Below are 26,627 nucleotides of genomic sequence, written 5' to 3'. Positions count from 1 at the left end.
CCACAAAAGGAGGAGCACTTGCTCTCTAAAAAATATTAGTTTCATCTGTACCTTTACGTTGTGTCTTTTTAACCTTGATTATTGGAGTCCCATACACAGATCATTGTAAAAGAAATGCCATGAAGTAAAAGATAAAAAGAGCCGCGGAGAAAACAAAAGTAGTAATAAATGCGACTGGAGTCCGCGGATTACGGTAGAGATTACTCATGAGGATGTAAATTAATCAGAAAGAAATAAAGAAAAAGAACGCGGAGAGTTTGGGAAAGAAATGCACTGGAACTTGAATAATAAACTCGGGTGGTAAACCAAGAAGCCTAAGGAAGAGTGATAAAAGTACAATACGATTGCATCGAAAATTTTTGGGGATAAGGGAAAGTTAACGCTACCTATGAGAAGTTTGAGCCACCATATGAATTTGTAAACGGCAAAAACGATATGCACTATAACAGGCATATTGGACTATTTACAGCATTTCTCGAACAATTCTTTTAACTGCTACTGTGCACGTGTAAGTATGTTAAGTCGTCTCTTTTGAATTTGTCACAATAGTTTTGTGAGCAAAAAAGGCCCGAGAAAAATTCTTTCTAATCTTGGATATCTCCGAATATATTTTAAAATATTAGTTTGAAGAGCAAAATTTTCCCAAAATTTTACTAATTTTAAACCGTTGTCAATGTTATCTAATATTTTGACAAATACGTCACAACATTTTTATTTTTAAATATTTGATGTATATCTTATTGTGTAATATTAGTTCTGTCACTTGGTATTTAACAGTTTAAGGTAGAAAATTTGGATAGAAAATATGAACATTGCTGCTTTTCTTAGCTCCATTAAACGAGACACACCATAAAACCAAAAATTTTGATGAACTTTTATCTGATTCCGCACATTTTCTACCTCCCTACATTCCATCCAACATTCTTATCCTTCTGCTCTTCCTACTTCGCTTGCCTAATGTTCCCCACGCTACGTATCACATTCTGCATTCCATTCCCAATTAAAATGCTCTGCATCTCCTTTTCCTGCTTCCTTTTAATTTCTCCCGGCAATACTCTCTCTTCCTTCTCCATGCTTATTATCTTATTCATGCTCACTTTCCCGTTTGTTTTTCCCTTCCCCATTTTACCTTTCTCATTTTTCTCCGAATCAACATAAAAATCTCCAATCTACGCCTATCTTCTTGCTTCAACGACCATGTTTCCACCTCGTACAAAACTTTTAAAGAGTCTTTTCTTAGTCCCAGCCATTAATTTCCTCCTCCTTGTGGAAATTCCTCCGGGTGAAAACGTGGGTAGTCCAACGAGGGAGCTAAAATTCCACGTGCTCTAAAAAGTCGCTTGTACTCTGCTCCACCACCCCGTTGAGAACCTGTACTTGACACATAGTTCCATATTCTTAGAAACATAATAGTTCAAACAATTTATGTAAGATCTATTGAAGGGTATATTAATTATAACGTATGACAAGTGTGGAGGTTTAAAAATATGAAAAAAATGAGCTTTTCACTCTAAAATAAAAATAGAAAAGACTTGGAAGAGATTTCCCAGCAGGTAGGTAATTGGCTCGTCACAAAATGGCCGACTGGGAGTGCGAGGATAGAATTTTTTTTTTGGCTTGAAAAATTCGCTCTTCGGTAAAAATATAAATATAACTGATGAAATTGGTAATAATACATTTTGAAATTTCATCAAAATATTTGACGTGATATGAAGAGTCTTTCCGATATCCAGTAGTTCGCATATCTCTGTATTCATTTGGTACATTTACAGATGAATTTTTTACTACTCATTTTTCCAGCAATTTAATTCCAAATCCACAATGGCAAAAACTCATTTCATTCAAAAAAGGAAACGCTCATTTTTTGCCTGTCACATTTATGCAAGAATTGATCAGGTGTGTGCCCTCCCTGCACCCGTAGAGCTTGCCTAATTGCGTAGCACACGAATTCATCGGAGGAATAATCAGGCGATCTCCATCTACAAATAAACTATAACTGTTAATAAAATGATATGATGAATAATCAGATGGTAATGCGTTCCTGCAGAGAAGCTGGTAATAAAAATTCGTATCTGCCTACGTCACTTGAATCCTGAAGAGTTTGAAGCTTTCAATAGACAGCAAAGAGCACTGTTGATTATTAATATATATTGCCAATATTTCTTAATGCTATTAATTAATTATTCGTATTGCATTCATCCCTGTATTCAAGTTACTTGAGATATTATTCATGACTCTTAAATAAACCCTATAGTTTTTATGAATTCCATTATTTTCACATTATCATACTTTTAGAAAGGGAGGAGAAGAATTGCGCCTCTCCTATTAGGGCTATAAATTAATGAATGAATTTATTTGGTCTGGGATTCTTCATGCTGCGAATAAAATCATAAATAGCAGCTTTTTTAGGAGAGCAGTAAATACGTGCAACGGAGAAAAAAGACAATATGTTGCATACCGCAGAAGTAATTGATACAACTGATTCAAAAAATAATGGCAAGGCATTAAACGTACTGCCAACGTACAGCACATTAAATTCCACCCTAAATTTTATCAAACAACGGAATGGATTTGCTGCAGAGCGGTCGTCATCTATACTGTAGCGAATAAGCGGCTGTTACTTTAAAAATAATGCGAAATTTGTAGGGTTTCGCTATCCTTTTAAGATGAAAGAATCCCAACCCAAAAGCGTCCAATTAAAGTAGGGAATTGACTTTATTCATTTGACTTGTATCACAAATTCAATCGTAAAATCCTAGAGGCCCACAATCAGCATTTTATAATCCACTGCATACGATGAATCTTTAGTTAAACGAATTACCAAAACTGTTTCATTTAACGTTTGCATATGCTTCATTGTTTGAATTTTTCAGTTTTTTCTTAATCCAGTGATGGTTGAAAATGAATCCTATTCGTATATGAACTGTCATATTTGAAATCGTTGCTCTACTCCAGGTCATAAAGATTGACTTTACCTGTGGCTATAGTTTGATCTCTCTCTTTAAATAGAAACATATTTCAAACCTCCACCAAATTGTTGATGAAACTGTTGCAATTTATTTACGTTTGCATAGTAATTCTTACTATTGTCAAGAAGTATCTTGCATGCATAACCAAGGAAATAGGCCTTTTTGAAATTAATTTTCTGTATTACCTCTACGTGAAAATAATTTCATGTGCACATTTTTTTAGTGAAGTTGAAAAATATTAGGTTCACTAAAGAATTTCATTCCGCATTTGTTTGATTGCCTGCTCTTTCCACCGATTAAGTTCAGGAGCTACAGGGTTCGTCCGGAAAATAAGTGTACTGATTTTTTCCCGCCGCTCCAGGCGCGCCCAGCACCGCTCTGACGGGCTGCGATTGGAGGGGGGTATGTTGGCAAGCGACGCTGAAAAAGGCAATCGGCTCTGGGCTGTGGTGTAGTGAGGAGCTCTGTTAACGCGAACCTCCACGCTCGACCCACGTCACGGAACGCGATGCCGAAGTTTTTGGAGCAGCGTTATTCCATCAAATTTGCGGTAAAGCTTGGGAAATCGTCTACCGAAACTGTCGGTATGATTAACCAGGCTTACGGGGAGTCAGCCATGTCCAGAAACATGATCTTTCGGTGGCACAAGATGTTCGTGGAGGGCAGAGAAGAGGTCGACGACGAACCACGGCCTGGACGCCCATCAACGACACTCACCGACGAAAATGTGCGAAAAGTTCGCGATGTACTGAACTCTGGTCGTCGTCTTAGTGTTCGGATGATAGCAGAGCAGTGAAATGTGCCAAAAACAATAGTGCACGAGTCGCCCGCGTCCGGCCAGCGATCAAAAACATCTGGCGGCTGCATCACGACAATGCGCCGTCTCACACCGCGCTTGTCGTGTCGGACTTCTTGGCCAAGCACGGCGTGGCAACGCTGCCGCACCCGCCCTACAGCCCGGACTTGGCACCATCGGACTTCTTTCTGTTCCCGAAGATAAAAAGGAGTTTGAAAGGAACGCGATACGGGACTTTGGACGCCGTCAAAGAGGCCGTGACGACGTGTCTTCGAGAGGTTCCCGATGATGCCTTCGCGGGAGCGTTCCAGGAATGGGAACGCCGCTGGAACAAGTGTATCGACTCACAAGGGTCCTATTTTGAGGAATATTAGCTTAAGATATGTAAAAGTGTAATAATTTTTTTTCCTGAGCTCACTTCACTTATTTTCCGGACGACCCCTGTATAAGCGTTGGCCAAGAAAGGAGTGATATCTGTCAATTTGCAGTGGTCCAGAGGCACCTGAAGGCTTTGCGAAGGAGACTAGGCAAAAGCAAACAATTATTTTTAAATTGACGTTTTTTTGGAAAAAAATTTGGGAGTGAAATTTGAAAATTTGGCGAAATACGTTATAAATAATATTTTTGATGTCCTCAGTGGTGGGAAATACGTGGAATTCCTCCTACGAGTAATTCCGATCTGGTCATAATTTCTTTGCCCTTGAGCCCTGAGGTAGTTTAAGGGGCTTCCGTAGGGATTAAAGACAAAATTATTGAGTCAATTAAAGTGGGATATCAAAGGAAAGTAGCTGTAGCTGTGTGCAAATACGAGTGAGGGAAATGTGCCCTACTCTGCCAACAAACTAGACTGCTAAGCGTTGAAGAAACGGCAAACACAAGCACCAAATATAGGCTCTAATAAAACATTCTCGCAATGAGATGTGTTTCAAATTTCAAAGAAAATTTAAAAAAAATAGCTGGACCATAGCGTTTATATACGCCATGAAGTTTTTTTTGACCGTCTAAGAACAAACTGAGAAACTATTATTTTAAAATCAACAACTTGCCACAAACCAAAACCTTGAGACAAAATATTGTGATTATTAATAAGCATGAACAAATTTAAACTATTTCCTAATAAGTTCAAGTCATGACTCATGTTACTTTCTAAAATGTATTAAAAAAATACGCCGTGATATCAAATAGCGAGATCAATACAAGTTATAATTATTTCCGACGAAGTTTTGTGTAGCCTTGAGCCATGCACAGTGTTCCCCTATGCCTTTGTTTTGCTTAGACTGTTCCTCCGTAGTGTTTATGCCGGCCCAGTGACCTCTGTAAGATACTCTGGGTGAATAAAAAGTCTTGTGTCGCCTGATAAGAGTAGCGACTCCCAAGTTTCCTTCCTACATTTCTAGCCTCGCCCCCACTCGACCAATTCAGATATACTCTACGCGGTTCTTGTTAGCGGCTACAAAAAATCTAGGTGGAGATTTGCGCCTACTAAGTGTCTTAGCTCGTCCTTCCTTAAGTTGTCATAAAGCCACCCGTTCATTTTCCTCATCAAGGATACGTACTCAGCATTCACTCCGCTAGACCACTCTCTTTTAATATATGAGTCTTACTTCATAACTTGGGGCACAATAGATCTCCCTGAACTCCTTAAACGAAGAGAAGCTCGCGAGTTATAACCCCAAAGCAATTGCCACGCTTTTTGTTTTAAAACTTGGGAGAGTATTCTCAGGCTAACTTGTTCCGTTGCATCCAAGTGGCCTCTGAAATCTATTTAGTAACTCAAGAAGTCCAATCGCTCTTTCTGTCTCATCTGCGCTTAAGTGTAACTCTCCCCTGGTCATCTATGGAATCAATATCGCAAGATCCTTTCGTGAGAACCCGTTTCATCCGTAAGATACGTTTCTGATGCCCGACAGATATCCCGCGGGCGGAGTCTCGCAGCCCGGCGCGTCCTCCCCTCAGCCACACCGAACCCTAGAGCATGTATCATCTGCTCCCTTCTCCCATAAATAATTTTTCCATCCGGTACTCCGTAGTAGAACAGATGATTCCATGGCTCACCATCATGAAAAAAATCGCTCTGTTATTGAAGAAACAGGTGAGTCCCTGTTCTGAGGTACCTGAAGGAAACTCGATGGCTTTAAGCTTCTCTGGCTGCATTAAATTTTTATTCTCACAGTGAACCATATCTAGACCACTATTAATTGAACCACTAATATTTATAAATATATACGACTTAAGGCTCTGTTTTCGTCTTGCGCAAGACGTACAAATCGATGAAGTACTCAATTATCATGCGCTGTCGGATAAAGTAAGATATATTTTTGAAGATAACTTATGGAAAGGTGCAAAAACATGTTGCTAGGAATGAGACAACACGTAAAAATTGGGGCAGCCTAATTCAATCCCGAGCCAACTATAAAAATCTCCCATTTCTAATCACGCATTTCCTATTATATGCATTCCTGCATTCTTTCACTCACGGGGTCATTGTTCTCCGATACTCCACGGATCACCAAGAGAAACGCGTTTGATCAAGACCCGACCGCATGAAGAAGTCCTTTCGATTGACCTTTCGAGGTCCTTCTTTCTGCTAACTCTTCTGTGTCCCGTGACGTCTACACATTGGTCACTTGCGTCACAGCACTGAGACCGAGAGAGAGCGCGGAAGTTGTCGCCGACAATCAAGGCGCATGTAGCACCGTCGTCGTGGGCATAGAAAGCCATTTAACGATGAATCCACAAGCAAGGAGACCTCGTACTGAGGCAGATGTTAAAGCGTCGCTTCGCCTTCTATTTATGGACGCCAAAGGTTCACAGATCAGCCTCTAAGCACTAAGAGAGGCGTACCACTCACTCCCTAAATACCGTCAGAATCAAGAGGTCGGAGGCTACTTCGGTAACATACAAAGAAGTACAGCCAGGGTTGAACTCAAATCATCCCGTCACTACATTTGTGTCATGTGAAAATGTCTGAGTCTCCTTATAATGAAGTTTGGATGTTGACAGGCATTTAATTAAGTAAGAAGCTGTTTCTAAACGTAACAGTCAACGAAAAAATACTCTACTTATTGACTGCGTTTGATGAATGCCACGCATATTGCATCAATATCACCTCAGCATCGGTGGAGATCTTATTCAAATTATTTCATTTACGAAATCGCACAATTTATTTGGTTCATAACTTTTTTACCCTTCCCAAGCCCCTTCCCATGCTCCTTTAGTTATTAAGAGATTTGGTTTTTCTTTGTTGGTCATTTTTTATCATGTCTGCTATTTTCCGAGTAAGGAGTCAATGTCATTGAGCTCCCGCATGTTTTGTCGTTTGTATCCAGGCATCCGTTTATAGCGGTATTACAGTCAGTCCCATCTTTCGGGATTCCTAAAGTTAAAACTCGAAAAAGAAATGTTGCCACAATTGGATAGTCAGATTGAACTATTTTGAATAATCTCTCGTTTTTAAAAACTTTCTAGCCAATACTTTTTTCCATAGCCAAGACTAATTCCAGTACCTATATTTTAAGTTTGCTAAAAATACAGTTTAATTATTACTACAATGCTGACAAAGAGGTTGTCTTCAGACTTCCAATGTAAACTACCTTAAATGTTAACTTTAAATATCTTTTTCCCACAATTTGTTTTACTAAGGTGTCTGACACCTTCATGGTAATGTTTTCAACACAACCGCATAAAATAATTGGCTAATATACAATTATTATCAAATTATTTCATGCACTGCAAGAATACAAATAATTTAAACGCATTTTATTTCAAGTTTATGACATGTAAATACGTGTATGATACATATGGTTCCTTGGAAGAGAGGGAAAATAATTGGTTGTAAGAATCGGTAAGCTTAGGTTAAGGTATATTAGGCGCTCTACATGAGCCAAATTACATCCCATTGGATGAATTCAGTGGTAAGTCCCAAGTTCAAATCATGATTATAAATGTATGTGACAGAAATGAAGACTAAATTTCCGTAAATATGTTTTCCTTGCAGCCGGAGCCCCCCGTTCGCCGCGCCTCCGCCTACGACCTCTTGCAGCATGGCGCCATACAGCCGGACGCTTCACTCTCCGGGAGCTCCCGGAGTTCGACGAGGCATCGGGGAGAGTCACCACCTTCGAACATCAACCGGAGGGCTTCAATAAGAGCCGGAGGGCGAGGCGCCAAAGATGGCGAGTCTTCCTCAAATCATGTCGGTGAGCTGGCAAATGCAGCTAGCTGAAAACGTAGCGCATAGTCAGCTCCCTTTTAACTGCTCTCATTTAATATTTGAATGCGAGGAATACATTTTTATTAGTATTTATTTTAAGCTTTACTTTGCTTAAAGTAAAGTGTTTATTAAAACAAGTTAAATACTTTACTTTACTTTGCTTAAATTAAAGTGAAGTATTTACTTTTAAGCTTTGCTAGCACTGCAGAAGAGCGTACAGTACTCGTCCATTCTTAATTTTGGTAATCAACTCAGTGCTGCTCGGTTACATCACAACTAAGGTTTTGACCAATAATGAATCCTAAATTTAGTTCCATCGTGGTGAAAGTTTCGGATTCACGGTTAAGTAACGTTTATAGAACCTTAGACTTGCCATAAAATTACTAACATTTCATTTCAGTATAATACCGCACAATAAGTGTGATGAAAAATCGAATTAAAATAAATCCTTCATAAAATTTGATGAATCTAGTATTGAATATGTGAGATCGCGTATTTGAAATATTTTTCCATCTGCGAGGGTTTCTCGTAAATCCTGTCTTCTAGACAAAGCCACCACCGATTCGGATACTCGCGTACACCATCCGCTCACGAATCAATCAAGACCCCAGTGTACTTTGCATTTGAAATATACTTCTTACGCGTTTTGAATGCGAAATGGGCGGATCCTTGAAATTATTCGGCTCATGCTTTCCTGCCTGTATAAATATTTCAAAGTTGTGGCTTGCAATGGCTTTAGATGATGATGCAGGTTTATTTTCTATAGGTTGACTTCAGAGTTTCTCTAGGGCACCATGAGTATTTTTACTGAAAATAATAGTCCATCTCAATCTTAAAATAGAACCAAATAATAAGAAGCATATGTTAATTCCTCACATTTGATATGATAATTTTTTGTGTGTTTTTTCCCGATAAAAAAGCTTTTTCCCTTCTAAGAGTGTTCTAGTGAAGCGAATTATTTAAGAATATTGTGATGATTTGAGATTGAATTTTTAGTTTATTAAACTTCCAAAAAGGTGGTAAAATCCTTGGGCTTCCCTCCTCACGAAGAAATTGATCTGAACTGATCAAGTTCCAAAGAACTAAATTTAATATAGATTCACCAAATAATAGTGCTTTTAATTAATTTGTCACTATTCCAATCTTATTATACCTGCATCATTTGCTGAATCATTCATAATACCCCAATGTCTTATTCCGTGCTCACTGCTACGCTCATTATTTGCATTCCTTTCTTTTTAAACAATAAGTTTTACTCATTTTAATAGTAAAATTGACTAGCATTAAATTTTATGTAGAACAATAAATGTAAATAAGTCTTATTTATAGCGTGAAAATCTTCTTTCATTTAATAGATGCTTAGTTTAGAGTTTTGCATAACACACCCTCTTAATAATAAATTGAGTAGCTTCAGGCGTGATGTGGTGGAAGTCGAACATAATGAATAACTGATCGTAGCACTTTTCCACTTGACCTGATGATGATGTAATACATCGAAACCCGGTCGTAAATAAAAATATTTTTATCAAGTGGAAAAGTGCTACGATCAGTTATTCATTACACCCTCTTAAGTTGGTTTTCACATATTTTTAATTCTTCCTTTCTTGGGCAGCATTTTTTCCTATTAATATTCTTAATTCTTCCGAGAAATAGTTTCCTAAACCGATCTCTACCACCGAAGAATGCTGATGATTTTTTTCCAATTCAGGTTCCCCGAGTGCGGACGTCGTTTCCGGCTCCCAGATGGGTCTTTCCGCGGAGAAAGGCATGGAGGACGACCGAAGGAGACGACGTGGGTCACAAGTGTGAGTTGTGTTTTCTACCGTAAATCCCATCACTAGATGTATATACGCGTCAAAAGATCTGCATGGCAATAATTTTAAGGCATCAATTCCATCGGTTTATATTAACTATTTCATCGTTATTGCAATTTGAATGCTTTATTTCATAGTATATTTCTGATTTTTTTTGTCCTTGCAAAAAACTTTCCTTGTAAGAGAATTCAAATTACTTGAATTCCGTCCCTTTCAGCGTCAATGTTTTCTTTTGGCTACTTAACAGTGGTTAGAGGAAATTTTTGAAAATTTATGAAGGAACGCACACTGTCTTCCTGAGCAAAGTACGACTCATGATGGCTGCATAAGATCGTTCATATATATTAATAATATGGAAGCTTATGAAAATAAAGTTCAAGGAGCATTCAGGGGTGAAACCCTATTCGTGAGAGAACGGATAATATTAAATCGCCGGCAGGGTTCGCTCAATAAGGAACACGCCCGTTTGCTAATCCAAAGGCTTCAGATTGAACCCTCCTCGAATCATGTGTAACATTAGAGAAAACTCATGTTACGCTCCCCATATTTAAAATTGAAGTTCACACCTATTCATAAAGCTAACGATACTAAAAATGATTATTGATTCAACCAAGATGAAAAGTATAAATAAATCAACGACAAAATGATTTTTATGTCAAACTTCATGAATTATTGTAATATCATTGCCCTATTTTTTGCAATTAATGCTCGTTTGAGAAATAAAAATTGCGTTTAAACATTAGTTAAGCTTATTTATATTATACATAAACTAAATTTACCTTGGACTAATATTTAAAGTTTACATTATAAATCAGGTTACCGACGGTCAGGTGTTACTGCAACGTAATCCCATGACTATCATCCATTTTTGCTGACGCCTAACGATAGTCGTTTTTGCATCACCCCCCGTAGTCACGATTTGTCTTAGTTCTCGAATTATTGATAATAGTTGATATTATTTATGAAAATCCACTTACTTATATGAAAAAATGTAAAAACATAACATATGAGAGAAATTTAAAGTTTGGTTAAAAAATATCAGCCTAAATTCTCAATCGCAGTTGATATTCTAGTTAAATATTCCTATGAAGTTTATTTCCATTCCTAATTCTTATTATTTCAAATTTAGTGGTTTGGTGAATTTATATATATATATATATATATATATATATATATATATATATATATATGTATATATATATATATATATATATATATATATATATATATATATATATGTGTATATATATATATATATATATATATATATATAATTACCCTAAAATAATTAGCGAAGAACTCTCGTAAAACCCACGGAAGGTGGAAGTTTCGGGGCAAGAAGGCGGCCCCTTCAACAAAAGAAGAATAATATGATGAAGGGGATGTCCACTGGCATTAAACGACCATTGTACTTGAGTTTTACAACGTTTTTCTAATTCTTTTAGTATTGCTGTTTAACTAGATAATTCAAGTGGCCTTATGGACGAAGTGCTCCTAATTGGCCGGCCCCGGTGGCGGCGGGGTGACGTCCTCGCCGCCACCCTGAGGTCGCGGGTTCGATTCCCACCTAGCTGGATTTTCCTCCATCTAGGGCGTGGTTGTACGTAATTGTCTTCATTTTAATGTCTATAATGCAAGGGTTAAGTGGAAGAAGGGACAATAATTCTCAAACTTCGCCCAATTTAGTCGATAAATAAATAAATAAATTGGTGTGGAAGCATCTTACCACACACATACAGTACACTAATAAGGAGCATCTCGCATGTATGTTTTCTGTCCTATGTAGACATCACACTCATGTTTATTTGAGTAGTCGTCTATGTTCCAACTCCAAAGCTTTAAATATAGGGCAAAGGCTTTTGCTTGCTTTCTGTAAATAGCCTTCGCAAATTAGAACGGATGTATTATTTTTTATGTGCTAGAAAAAATAAATCCTCATCACTGCTCTCCTGTAGAGAGTTTAATGTTATAAACAGCAAATAAAAACTTCCATCGGATAACCATTCATGAATTCCTTATGTGATTTGTTACATTATATACGTTTTAATTTCATTGACGCAGTAGAACTCGTCGCCACTTCTGTTAGCCGAGTTCATTAATTTGGTGTTCGCACTTAGTTCCCCACATTATATTGAAAATTCAAACAAACTCTAATTGAGGGCAAGAGGAAGCGATAGGAAGAGCGATCCCGCTTACGGCATTGGACAGCTAGGATATCACTTCTTGTGAATGCAACCTGTTGCTAGCAAAACTTAATTTGTCACGCATAACAGGTCATGCGGTCATGAAATGGAGCGCTACAGAGCAAAGATGAAATATAATCTCGTTTCCCTTTTAAAATTTGAGAAAAATACCTCGAATTTTTTCTTTTCATTTCTTTTTGTCATTGTTTGTTTTTAAAGATTCGTTTTAATTTGACTATTTTTTAACCTTTCACCGCAGCAATTAAGCTATACTAAAAATATGCTTAAAACAAGCCCTGGAATTAGATCTCATTACAAAACATCATTCAGTGATTGCGATGGCAAATGCAAAGCAGTTTTATACACAGGTGATATTTATGCCTTAGGTCGTACATATCCTTGAAGAATTATTGTCAGCTGGTTTTGTAAAAATGGATTATATCTCTTTCACTTGAATGAATTTTAAATTATCCCCCTGCAGCACACAATCCATAAAAAAATTATAAGAGAATTAACGTTAAAACATCATCTAATCTTTAAGTTCAAGATTTTTTCACTGCAAAATTTTCGTATTTGAGTGAACACTAGTGGGTGACTGTCATAAAGTTACTTTTGTGACATTTCCAGCAGTCTCTTCAACTTAAGCTAGAAAGTTGGCCTGGGAAAGTTGCCCTGGAGTACAGGACCGCGCAAAGCCAAATAAAGGTGCCGAAGTTTGCAGTGACTGCCGAAATACGGTGGGAGACGCCGGCGGAAGTATGCCCATCCTCCATTAAAAATTTCGTCAGTGCGTGAAAAGTTCATCACCATTGGTTCAGACCATGGAGAATTTTTTCTCTCAGATTCTACCTTATGCTAACTTTCCTGTGAGGCAGCTTTAGAAAGCGGAATGTTGCCGTACCCATGCATAAAAATGTATCAAATGTGAATAAAGTAAAAATCAGGGTTATAATCAGGTTTCCAATCGTAAAATGTATTTTTAGTGGAGTATCGTCGGGGAATAAGACGGCAAAGGTCATTTGCGTCTGGAGGTGGGTAAATAGGTTGAGATAGGATATTCAGGGAATGGAGGATGGGTGGAAAGAATCTCGACGTCAGCATTTAACGAAAGATACGGAGGGGTTTACAATTTAACTTCCTTTTCGGAAAACAACTTTACATATCGCTTAGTAATCAGAGAATAATTATTTTAAAATCAAAGGTATCAAAAGGTATTTTCGAAAATATTGGTAGAATATAAGTTAATACATACATATAGTATCAGATGGGGGTTCAAATTAGAATATATTAAAATATTATATATATATTATATATATATATATATATATATATATATATATATATACATACACATATTTATGTAGGTACATATATTTAAGAGGGAGGGTCCCGGGTTCGATTCCCGGCAATTCTCTGGGCATCTGCTGCTCCACCCAAGCTTTGTGATTTTTTCGGGTACCAGATCTTCCTGGGAAACCTAAACCGACACAGAAAAAAGAACTGGCCCCCCTACCCTGATGTGCAACTTTCACACGTCTTCGGGCTCAGTACTGGGTGAACGCTACCATCACCTACCAAACCAACCTTCGGGTTCATTACTGTGTTTATGGTTTATATTTAAGAGGGTGGTCTGAAAAGTTTCCGATCTCAGAAAATTTCAGAAAAATGTCCTGTATCTTTCTTAGGTCGGAAACCTTTCAGACCACCCCCGTATATAAGCTTCATCTAATCCAACTTCACCATGTTTATCCTGACGTGTATGTACATACATATGCTCCAACAGTTTGTATATCCAACATAACATATGCAACACACTGTATACATACGCTGTCAAAGTAACATAAACTCTAGGATACTGCAAGTTCGAAAATTTGTTTTTTCAAGCAAACCGTTTTGTGTCTAATAATAATTTTTTATTCGGTAAGCATAAAATATTGAGAACATTTTAAAATGTTATTCTGAAAGCATATTAGCTTTCATTTTTTTAAATAGGAGTTTAATTTTATTGTTATTCTGATATCACTGTGACAGCAGTAATTGCAAATTCGTCTGCATTTTTTTTCTTTTTATTTTTTTCTATTCAAAAATAAATTCTCACCCCTTGTTTATCCCTTTTTCTGGATACATAAATCCATTTTTGAGTACGAAATTTCCTCAAAACTATTCAAATTTATTTTACCTTAAATTGCATGTGCTAAAATATTTTAACTACTTATTACTATGAAGCTAAACATTTAACAATCATAAGTTGGTAATCTTTTTAAATTTCATTTTTTTTGTTTATTTGTAAAACAAGTTAATCGTACTTTATTGACTAGTGCAATAAACCGTCATAGAACCATGTAAAATAAAATCCATAAATAACAGACAAAATGGATCCTTCCAAATGGATCCTTCCAAACCATATACTATCAACTGTCATTCTTATGTATTGACATTATAAATTTAAGCTCAACCAAAGCTTAATCTATGTAGTTTAAGGCATTGATGATATTTTTAATGAAAACTATATCAACACTTAGTTTTGCATATTTCTCTAAACATTTACATCCAACTCTGTCTTCTCAACACTTTTCTCTCATTTGTGAACAATTTTTTAAAGTGAGACAACATTGATAATATTATTAATAACCCTCAGAACTACCAAGTTTTTAAACAAGATGTGTGTTAAAATTTTCAACGTCTTTCTGGAAATATATCCTTCTACCCGTGAGCTTTGATTTTAATTTTATTTTTTGTGAACCTGAGAGCATAGTAAAATTGTCGGCTTCTTCTACATCATTTCAAATCTATTTTAGCTCGCATGGACATAATCTTTAAGTCTTCAACTCTGATCTCCATTGATTATCACATCTAATTTTATTTTTAATTATATTCCTCATTTATGTGCATTTCTACTTCAAGGCAATGAACAACTTCATAGTTTTCTACTATTTTGTGCATCTTTAATCCAGTTTATAGAGGAGTTTAGTATTTAGTTAATGGTAGGTACAGCATCAATGAAACAACTTATATAACTTATAATTTATTAAATTGCATTTATTTTGTGTCTAAACTTGATTCTATACTAAATATAAAAATATTTTTGTCTTCAGGTTTTGGGAAATTTTTATAGAAAATCAAAGATATTTTGAATGTTTAGCTTCTTAAAATGGCACAGGCCGAAATCAAACCAAAATAAATATTTGTTTGTAAATAACTGTGTTTATATTTATTTACAAGCCTACTCTAAACATTTATCTTTCTTTTTCAACCTCTTTCATTCATCATCTTAAAAATAACCAAAGTCATGGTGACACAAGGTCAGAGACTTCCATTGGCCAAACTTTTTTATGGTGTAACTAATAATTCTATATGGTTTTGGGTTAATTATTATTCTTATTGTTATACTATAAATAATTTTTCCACTATGATAATGTTACACTTCTTATTTATTCTAATTAGATAAGCTCACCAGCTATTCATCATGCAGTTCTGTTTAAATAATCGTTTATTTTTTTAAATAAATTTATATTGGTAATTGAATTTGGGTCTCTTCATTGCCCATGTCCAGTATCTTTGTGATTACTACTTATCAATTTTTATGCAGTTTCCAAGTATTGAATTTTTTGCAGTATTCCAGAAAATCTTTCCATTCCATAACATTCAGCTGTGTTCCTGGTACTCCAGTCATATTTCGTCATCTGCCAATTGATGCTAATACATTTTCAAACCATTTGCTCTCAGTTAGCAACTACACCGACCACAGTTCTTGGAATATTTCTAATTTTTTAACAAATCTCTCATATCACAAATGCTTTCTCATTTTGAAAACTCCAAGCATCTTCATTTTATACTCTTTATAGAAAAATAATTTGTGCATTGTTCAATCGTTGATGGTTATGCCATCACATTTGGTGCAAAATTACCTCTTATGAGTACATTCTGTTTTTCTCCTACTAAGTAATCCTTTGACAAAACAAATTTTGTGTCCGAAATCAAAATAAATTGCCATTGTGAAATTTAATTTTGAGAAACTAATCTTTGTAATGCTTTAATAATATCAATAATATACAAAGTTTAATGAATGACATATGCTTCTCAAATAACTGTCAACATCTTTTCAATGGATATTGCAGCAGCAAATGTGTTATTATTACATCAAATTTGAGCTACATAAGTTCGCAAATAGTATTTTATTGGTATATTTTTTGTGAATATGAGCTAAAGTTGTACAAACTCTTCTTCAATTAGCACCCAAAAAATTATTCGTGAAATCATTTGAATAATAGCTCATTGTAATACTGGTTTTACACAATGGAAATATGAGGTTTTTCAGCATTAAAAAGTTATATTTTTTAATTTGAAAATAAAAGTATATTTACCTGAGAACAAAACAAATTTGTAGAATGTAGTACTGTCTTACATTAGTTTTGGATAAATAGTCTTTCAATTTAAGGTGTAATTCTATCTAATCAGTTAATGGGTAATGAAATAGCAGTCAGGAAATATTCATTTAAAAGATCTTTATTAAATTTAAAAATTTAATTAATGAGAAATGTAATTAATTCTAATGAAATCCTTTTTCTTAATAATTATCATAACTTAATATAATGCCAATTGATAAATCCACTCAAAAAAATGACGTCTCATAAGCGTTTTTTTAATGTTAACTGGTGCAAAAAAATTTTTAACTGTTTATTTTATTGCTCATTTTTATTTTAAAGATATATTTAAAATTACACTCTATATTTTTTATTTTCTGTCACTAAAATGGGCTAAATATTCCTAGTTCTAAAATGTAATTCGATTTTATGCCCTTTCTTCTGCAGAAGATATTAATTTTGGTAAATTTTTGGTTGAAATCTAGATTGTTCAGTTAAGATTTTAAGTGCAAAGTTTAGCATTGAAAATAGAAACTGCAAATTAAATTTCCTATTCCAAATGGAGAAAAAGATTTTGTTTATACTCAGACAAGCATGGCTGGTAGATAAATATGCAAATGATGATTCTCAGTTCAAGACATTAATTTCACAGCTTTGGTAGAGATATAGTTACAATGTTAGCTTCAGGTAAAGTCACATAAAATGAATGTGCAATGTTTTAGTATTTGTTGTTTGCAATGTTTAGTCCTCTTAGTAAACTACATCACCCCATATTTGTGCTTAGAATTTCAGAACAAATGTCATTGTAAATTTTGTACTATCACGTAGGAAAATATTGGATTTTGCAAATTGCAATTGTCATTTGCATAATAAGCCTCTTAGCTAGAACAATTCTGTAGTTTGAGAAATGTGTACCTACTGCTTTGTATCAGTGTGTGGATGTTGCTTCCAGTTATTGTTAATAATGGTTAGCACACTGCTCAAGATGTTGATATGTCTATATAGGTGATATTTGTAAAGAGCTAATGGCAATGAATACAGAAGAGTGAATTTGGATTTTTTTTTAGAGTCTTCCTCCAAAATATTATTCCAATAGTTGCAGTGCTATCTCCAAAAACTCACCGCTTAATCATTTCTTCTTAAAAAAATGTTTATAGTTGCAACCATAATCTTTGTGCTATCATGAGTGTTTATAGCATTATCAGCTGGGATTCCAACAACTTCCCTCTCCACTGACTTTCTTGAAAAGCACTCCTTTCAAAAGCATCCTTTTTTGCTTCTAACCTTCACCTTCCTTTACAGGTTTCATCAATTATACGACATCTTTCAAATTACTGAAGACAGGTTTTGGACAATAGAAAGTTCTCCCAGTGCCTGATGGATGTAATACTGCTTTCTCATGGTGTTTGGTGTCTGAAGAGATGTTGTTGAATCAAAAGGTGGGGTTAATTATCCCACATGAAAAATAACTATTTCAAGCTTTCCTATATTTCATTCACTATTCTCCTGGATGTATACTTCATTTTCTTAGCAGATTGATTCTGGCAACTTACCTATTTCTATTCAATCTCTGATACTGCATATACTTTACATTTATTCATCAATTTTAAAAATTTTCTCCATCCCTTTACATCTGTTCCTTCTGGATTCAGTCCAGTCGTTTCCTAGAGTACTATCATTTTATTGGTGTTCATTATAAATAACAGATGATTTAAAAAAAAAACAAATTCTTTGTTTGACAAAATTCTCAATACTTTTCAGGATATAAATTCTATACATAGTTGATCTGCTTAACTTTTGCTTTTAGGCATTTGAGAAAGAAACTTTCTTGTCAATGAAAGTATTCCTAAAACAGGAAATTAATATTTGTATTGTTTCTCTAATCACGAACTTCACTATCTGATCTCGCTGATGAAATGAAAATCTAGGTTTCTTTTTAATAAATGATTATGAATTGGCTGTCTGATATTAATAATAATAACAATTCTTTTGGCTCACTAGATAACAATCATAATTGGTAAGTATTACTATACTTAGTCTCTAATTGGAATTATTTTTTCTGTTAAACAATCCCAAAACCATATTCTATAGGGTTATAAATGAAATACTGTGACTATCATATTCTTGGTATCAATATTTCAAGGTTTATTCTAAATAACATGCATACTAAAAGATGTGTGGTATTGCTTTTGGCCAATGCAATGTCTCAGTACCTAGAGTACACCATGTTAATGTGAATTGAACTGAAAGAAAATGTGTGTTCGACACAGGAATATTTTTACTGTTAATAGTTTCTTCTTATAATATGCATATGCACATCTTGCTGCCAATTCTTCTGGTACCCAAAAGTTCTAAATTCCTCAAATGAATATATTCCATTCAAATTCAATATTTTTTTAATATTCTTACATTTAATATATTTTCCATGCATTTTTTATTTTGCTCTTTTTCAGACCTTTATCTTTACATTGGGTACAGCATGATTAAATATAAACCATAATAAGAAACTTAATTAGAAACATGTTGCGTTTTTAGGTATTCTTAGTAATAAATGTATCCATATTAATTCATTGTAATTTCTTTCCTAACCATGTTCCTGAAATTAAGGCGATTGATCAGTCAGAAAGGATGTCAGATAGGCAAAAATATGTTTGATGAACTTTTAGGATTGTCTTTTTTTTATTTTCCTTGCCCGCTCAAAATTTATGCAAAATGAAATTGTCACTGATACATGTAAATGTAGAAATGGACTGAAACATGCTGATATTTTTAACTGTTGATTGAAGCAGTCTCTATAAGTTTATTTTCATTTTGTCAAAGAATCTTAAACATTCAAAGGAAAACCTTTTTTGCTTCCAAATAGACCTTTGTATTAATTCCATTAATATTTATAAATATAGAAAAAAGCAGTTATTTACTTTCAAATTATGCTTCTGAAATAATGATTCAATCAATGAAATTGAGTCAAAATATTTTTTCTATTTTAAATTTGCTATTCCACAGAAGTTGGCTTCAGCATGCCTTAACATTTACTTATTTTCAGCCCAGAAAAAGAAAATGTTAAATTACATATTATATTACTTCTTGGTTTATATTGATTGGTGCATATCAAAATCCTATATTAAATATTGGGTAGCATCTAGTACTAATTATTAAGCATACATTAAATGTGTAAGCAATAGTTCGTTATTTCTGCAATTCATTTTTAAATTATTAATTAACCAAACCTATTTCTTATTCAATAGCCCCCAAAAGTAGTTATCAACATATATCAATGCAAAAAACCTAAAACCAGGCTCCTCCAAAAATCATGATGCATTTTCATTTCTATTAAGCAAGATTAAATATGGCATAGTTGAAAATGTTCTATCCTGTTCATCAATCACTAAACTATATCAGAAAGCCAGCATCGCTGATGATACTATCATGATATCTAAACTACAGTGGTAACTTGACTTACCATCAAGTAATCATAAACTATTAACAGAAAAGAAGTATTACATAGAAATAATTGATACTGCTGCTACTATTACTGACCAAATAACTTAGGCTAATTTCCTGGCAATGTCTCTGAATACACCCAGCATAACATATACAGTTTGCTTTTTGAAGTACCAGATCTTCTTTAGAAGCCATAGAAAACACAGATAAAAGGACTTTCCCACCACTGCCCTAATGGTAAATTTCACATGCAGTAGAGCTTGATGTGGGTTTTACTCTACCCTCACCTTTCAAACTGGCCTTTGAGTTGTTGAATGCAACTGGTTAGATAGATATTAATAATAAAGTGCAACCTTCCAATAGCAGAAAATTTTAATTAAGTCTGCCATTCATGTCTTAGTTTTATGTAGTCATATTATGCTGCGTGGAAATTATAAACTGTGCTTAATCAGAATGTCTGAAATACTTATGATGTCTGCAACTAAGAGATGTCCCTTTAGGGAAGCATAACTATATTTTTTTTAATTTTTGATATCCTTTCTATGAACCATATATAGTAATCATAAATGCTTAATCAGCCATTACAGCAAAGGTTTCATCAAAGTTGATTTACTCACTCATTAATTTTAACTTAGGACAATGTACTTGTAGCATCTGAGAGGCCAAAATCATCCTCTCTGGCTATAGAAATGGGGACAATTCCTGCCTAAGCAAAGAAAACAATGGGAAGTGTCAAGTGCCCCCCATTGAAATGCCCATATTCCTGGCTGAATATGGTGCCTCTCACAATCACAAAAAATATTATCTAAAAACATATTTAATCATTGAAAAAGTTTAAAGAATATTTTAGAACAACTATCATCTGTTAAAATGTCCTCAATCATTGCCAACTTCTTGTCTCATGTTCTGAGGTTCCTTTATAGTTCACTGCCTGAGGTAGAAGTTGGGCAAATTTCTTTTGTGTTTTTTACAGTATGGATTCCTCTGCAAGGGCATTACCTGCCACTCCTGCAGCCACCGCCTCCTCTGTTGCTGCCCAAAGGTCTCACTTAGCACAACAAGTAGATGCAGTGCCAGCAAGTGTTCGAAGACAAACATCAGTTGGAGATGCAGAAGCCATCAAAATAGTGATAGACGATGTGGACGCACGCCGTAAGTACCTAATGATGCTCTATTTTTTGTTAAGTGAATCAGCTAAGAGATTGGAACGCTCACTAAAAGTGATCTCTTTGCATGCTCATACACATATATATTGGAGAAGTCCATGGGCATCTTATTTCTTTTCATTTTTGTAATCGCCGTGGGAAATTCCAATTCAATTCATATTTACTCCCTCAATATCCCCTGGGAGTTTGTCATTAACTACATCCCTGTATTTTAAAATTTTCATTAAACAGGAAAAGAAAAAATTCTGTGATTGTACAGTGCTAGAGCCACAGAGCAACTGGTGTCTCATGTAGTATTTTTCCCATTAATCTTCGAACAGCTGAAGAACTTAACCACCACCAGGTTTACAGCAAACAACATGGCACTAAAGAAAAGTTATAATTATAATTGCAGTTTTAATCTGATCAAAGAATAATCAGGGAATGCTAAGCCAATGTATAGGTTCCTATAACTGAATAGCAGAAAACTTTATCCAATGGATATTCAACTATTTATTCACCATCCTCTGCCAAATTTTTGTCTCTTTTACTATCCCGTTATGTCATCACAATTTGAAGCAACATCAATGAACATGATTTGCCAATGAAAATAAAAATTTGCTCAACATTTAGTTTGCTACTTAAATAACTATTGCAGTAATATTGGATTTGTCCTTCCTCTTTTCCAGCACGTTCACCGACCCCCCCTCCAATCCCATCAAATCTAGCAGCCGGGCAGCGCCATCGTGCAAAACTTCGAAGGGAGACAACAGAAAGGTGTCCTCGGAGTAAGTATTCACACATCTCCATAGCTTTTCTGGCATCCATGATTTAAGGAAATTTAATGTTTATGCATACATTCTCAAATAATGGCCACTTCCATAAGTATTTTCCATGTCAATAAATTCATATAATAGTGATTATCAACCATAAGCAACTGAATATGATAGCTTCATAACTTCTGGGTAATAAAAAATCAGACAAGATTTATGATTTAAAATAATTGACTTCTGGTGGGAGACCAATGTAAGGAATAATATTGAGTAAGTGCTAAGGAGTTTCTGTGACATTATCATTATGGTATATATAGGGTGCAGCGCTTAAATCCAGACAACCATACGTTTCCTCAAAAGAGATTTCTGCACTGGGTTAGCAAAACCTTCCCCAGGCTTCTCAAAAGCATTAAACTTAGCCACAATATCGTAAACAGTTGATCTGGGGTACCCAGAGAATTGTACTATTTCAAAATATATTGCTCAGCACAAACATTTTCGATAATAAGACTCTTTGACTGTCCTCCGCACTTGTATGTAACATCTCGGCCATTTTGAGGCTATTACTGTTTACTAGATGCCTATAGCTTTCAAGAACGTCAATCATGACCTCCAGTGGAACTACAATATGGCGGGAAATTCAATTAAAATCCGTCCGGATTTAAGCGCAGCACCCTGTATAAGTGGACTTAAAGTCTTAGACATATTTTTACTTCAATCGAATACCTGGATAAAGAGTTGGGTGTGTGATATATCAACTTATCACTCCTTGAAACTCCAAAAAACAATTAGCTTCCTTTCTCTTATCTAAAATATTTGAAGAAAAATGATTAAGTGAAGCATATCATTTTGTTAGTCTGCAGTGATTCAATTCAATATGAAGAAGGAAAGCCCAGTAACTAGCATGAGCAAATGACCTCAGAGACCCTGTATGGAAATTAACAGCAGCAGAAGTTGGGTGAAAGATTATATAAATGGGAACAGAGATATTAGTATAAATAATTCATATCAGTATTCTTGTAACTGTTAACATAAAGGGTGACATTTAAAATTTTTTTCTCCTTTCTTTTCTTTTAAACAGCAAGGGGGGGCTTTGGTATGCGTGTAGTAGGAGGAAGAGGAGCTGCGGACGGACGACTGTATGCTTCAATAGTTTGGACTGTCCCTGGTGGACCTGCAGACAGAGCTGGCCTCTGTCGTGGAGACAAGGTATGCATCATTCTGCTGAGTAAGGAGTGTATAATTACGTATATGATAGAAACATCTTTATTGTGAAAGTATGGTCCTTGGTATTGATTCATCTCTTGATTAATAAACCTAGTTTCAGAAATTCAACAATGAATTTCAGGGTGATAAAATCTGAAGAGTTGGGCAAAAGGTCTCTCCAGAGATCCATACTTTGATATCTATAGATAAGATCTCTATTTTTAATGTGTTATTTAATACATGATTACTACTAAAAGCACTATTATGAATTTACTATGAATATTAAACATGTCATTTGAATTGATTTTTTGATGTTTGCCTCAATGAATTCAGTTATTAATAAAGTACATTAATTAGGTTTTAGAATGGTGCGGCATATGCCTTACCGATCGCAGCTTCGAGGAAGTAAGTGCCATTGTGGAGGAATCTGGAGATACAATAGATATACTTGTGGAAAGGACGGAGGCCTCGTGAGTTTATTCTAATATTTATAATTATCTAATTATGGTACATATTCACATTAAGACTAAATGAAAGGTTGAATAGTATATACATATGCATGGTGTCTTCATATATAAGTATTGGTATATATTTAGACCTAAGTTTCAGTCTAAATACTTAAATGCTTGCAATTCAAACTAAACTTAATCCATTCATTAGTATTAATACATTACCTCAATTGACCAATTTCTTATGATTCTGATTCCATTTAAGTAACAATTTGATTTGCCAAGTAAAAATAGAAATGTGACCATATTTATGTGTACAAATAGCCTTCATTCAGTCACCATAATATACATTCATGTACTTATAAAACAGGATTGTACAAGATTAGATAGATAGGTACTACTTTCAGCATTCAAACTGATGATATTTAAACAATTTACATAAATTTATGACAGACATTAACTAATTTGAAGAGACTTCTTACAGTCAATTCTTTGTAGCTCCTACTATTACATTTGTAACATCTTGCTTTTAGGCGTGCATATGAATTAGGGGAAGTTGTCATTATCAAAAAAGGCTAAAATTTTAATGCCACTATTAAAGAGACTTAGCCAACATTTTCAATATTTATAGCTTTATAATATGTATACATACTATAATAGAGTATGTAGAGATTCTTTGATTTTGATGCATGTACCCATTTACTAATCGCTTGTCATGCATTGAACAGACTTGGAGACTCCTTGGACGAACCAGCAGGAGCCAGTTTTACTCCACGACGCCTGATAGATGCTCTTCAAATGGGTGAGTAATTGATCTTTACTTATATTCTGTTCATTTCTGTTGGAATAATATTACAATTGAACATAGTAACATTCGATTTATTTCCATGGAATGTTTCTTTTTTAATGTTATCTTATAAGCTTTAACTGAAGAGTCTCTCTCAGAATCCTTAAAAGGCCTGAGATCATACTCATCAGACTGTCAGTGAAAGTCATTTCTCCTTATCTGTCAAGTGATTTTAAAGATAGAATGCAAGCATACATTTAAGGAATATGATTGATGATTCCCTTTTGTAACATATTAAATGGTCTTCAATAGTGAGTAAATCTTCAAACAGGGATTCATCTACATTCCCTCGGCTTACATTTTTGTCATTTATATTTCAGAATTAGACGACAAGTCACCAGCCTCACCCACTCGCCGGAAACTTCCAAAAACTCCAGTAAGCAATTATATTTAATACCTTCTGATTTCAGTCAGATATATAGGATGGGATGTAAAAGATATGTAAAATTTCAAGATACATAAAGGAGAGAGGAACACACTCAGTTATTAATGGAACTTGAAAAGTTCACCCATATCATACAGACACTTCTCAAGAAGGAATTAGTGTAGCTGCCTTATGTATTATGGTACTGTAATCAAGACTTTCAAATTCAATACAAGATCATTGTCTAACTTAATGCACATCACTTTTGGGTCTTAAGAATAATCTCTAAAATTATATTTTACAACATGTAAATTACTAATTTTCTTGATAACATGATTATGTTAATTTTCATTGTTTGTTTATATGGTTTCATTTTTTCTTACATACAATGAGCAAATGAGTAGAGGAACCCCATAGTATAATACCATGTGATACATGAATAATAATGATTAAAATAAACTATTTTTATCTCATCTAAATTAAGATAATCTTTAAAAATAGATAACATATAGCACACAAGATTGAGGTTTTACACAAATATTTAATATGGAAATACTATTTCATTTGACATATCCTAAAAGACTTTGACTACTTGGTAAAGATTAGATAATAGCAACATACCTGTATTTCATTTTTTTAGAGAAATGGGAAAGAAGGAAAATGGGTTTCTAATTACTGATTAGATTCTTAACGCCTTTAGCTTTGAGCCAGAAATAAACATAGAGATTTTTAAAACATTAAGAAATCCATTGAGTTGAGTGCCAGGTATCCTTCAGCTTTTAGCCAGCAGAGCCTTTACTAAAAACTTTGATAGGGTATGAGGGTAGCTCAGATATGCAATATTGCAGTAAAAACAAGAACTCATAGATGTGTTGAATATTCCCCATTACAATTATATGAGGTGCCTTGATGCCAGTCATGGATGTTAAAGGCAATTAAAATTTACAAATTAATTTACCTATTAACACATTTTCTTGCCTTAACTCAAGACAGCCTGTGAAGTTTATTTTTTCAGGACCTAAAAAGAGGAATACATGAGTGATTGCATACATTACAAGACTAGGTAAAAACAGAAGTTGCCCACATCAAATACTCAGTAGAGCTATAGCATGTTCATTTTGATTTCTAGCCAATCTCATACTGTTTTCATTGGCCTTACTGAGCCATACCTTGCTCAAAACAGTACACGTAAACATATATGTACATATGATACAGGTAGCGAAATTGCCATGTTCATATGCACTAAAGCAATGTATGTTATTTGTACGCAAAAGCATGTGAAATGGGTATCCTGGACCTCTTTTTGGGAATTGGGCAATCCAAAGCAACATTATGGAACAAAATGTAGTTGTGACACGAAACCTGTTCAAAAATAGGGTTAACAATGCAACTAAATATTTATTTTATGTATTATTCACTTTTTACTGAATTAAAATCTACATTAACACATCTGCATCTTCCACTTGAATCAAGTATTAATTCTTCTAGATCCTAGAGATACACTAAAAGATAATATTGTGCACTCTCATGTCCAAAGCTATTAATGAGTCTATGGGTGGTAATGTCATTTTAAGAATTCATTAAACCTGACCTGTTTAAAGGATATGATTTTCTTCATCTTAAAACATCCACAAGTAAGTTTATCCTCTGGGAAATATTTATAGTCAGTTCTATTATGATGGTTATCCTTAATTAATGGCATCCATTTATAAATCACAGGAACAGCTGATGCGGGAGAGGACTGTAAGTGGCCGTTTACAAATGCAAGTGTGGTACCAAGACGAGAGGAGGGAGTTGGTGGTTGCAGTCCTTGCAGCAGACGACCTGGCAACAAGGCCAAGCAGAGACACTCCTCCAGGAGCACCGTCTTCGGCACAATCATTACCCAATGCTTATGCACGACTCCGCCTGTTACCCGAAAGGTAGCATTTTGCACATATTTTCAGCTGAAAATGTCAATTTTTCAGCACAATCCTATAAAATATATATATGTTCTCTCTATTACACTCTGGGGTTACAATAATTCAATTTTGAATGTCAATGGTGGCATTTAAAAATTATTT

The 26,627-nt window shown here is 34.7% G+C and overlaps 1 protein-coding gene across 7 annotated transcripts in view; it reads left to right on the top strand.

Annotated features, from left to right (window-relative positions):
• Fife (regulating synaptic membrane exocytosis protein fife) overlaps positions 1-26,627 on the top strand; it is a 426,424-nt gene that overhangs the window by 371,838 nt on the left and 27,959 nt on the right. For 5 of the 7 annotated variants that reach the window (XM_071595176.1, XM_071595174.1, XM_071595178.1 and 2 more), the window contains 9 exons: positions 7,763-7,964; positions 9,687-9,783; positions 20,754-20,932; positions 21,615-21,713; positions 22,780-22,907; positions 23,262-23,374; positions 24,082-24,155; positions 24,521-24,576; positions 26,284-26,486. In XM_071595176.1, coding sequence (XP_071451277.1) covers positions 7,763-7,964; positions 9,687-9,783; positions 20,754-20,932; positions 21,615-21,713; positions 22,780-22,907; positions 23,262-23,374; positions 24,082-24,155; positions 24,521-24,576; positions 26,284-26,486 — 1,151 coding nt within the window. The remainder of the gene's footprint in view (positions 1-7,762; positions 7,965-9,686; positions 9,784-20,753; positions 20,933-21,614; positions 21,714-22,779; positions 22,908-23,261; positions 23,375-24,081; positions 24,156-24,520; positions 24,577-26,283; positions 26,487-26,627) is intronic. The other 2 variants (XM_071595175.1, XM_071595179.1) reach the window with 1 other exon arrangement.

Source organism: Hetaerina americana, unplaced genomic scaffold (genome assembly GCF_022747635.1).
Source record: "Hetaerina americana unplaced genomic scaffold, ioHetAmer1.1.p SCAF_7, whole genome shotgun sequence".
NCBI lineage: Eukaryota > Metazoa > Arthropoda > Insecta > Odonata > Calopterygidae > Hetaerina > Hetaerina americana.
Note: the sequence above shows the minus strand (reverse complement) of the source record. Positions and strands in the feature narration are given on the sequence as shown.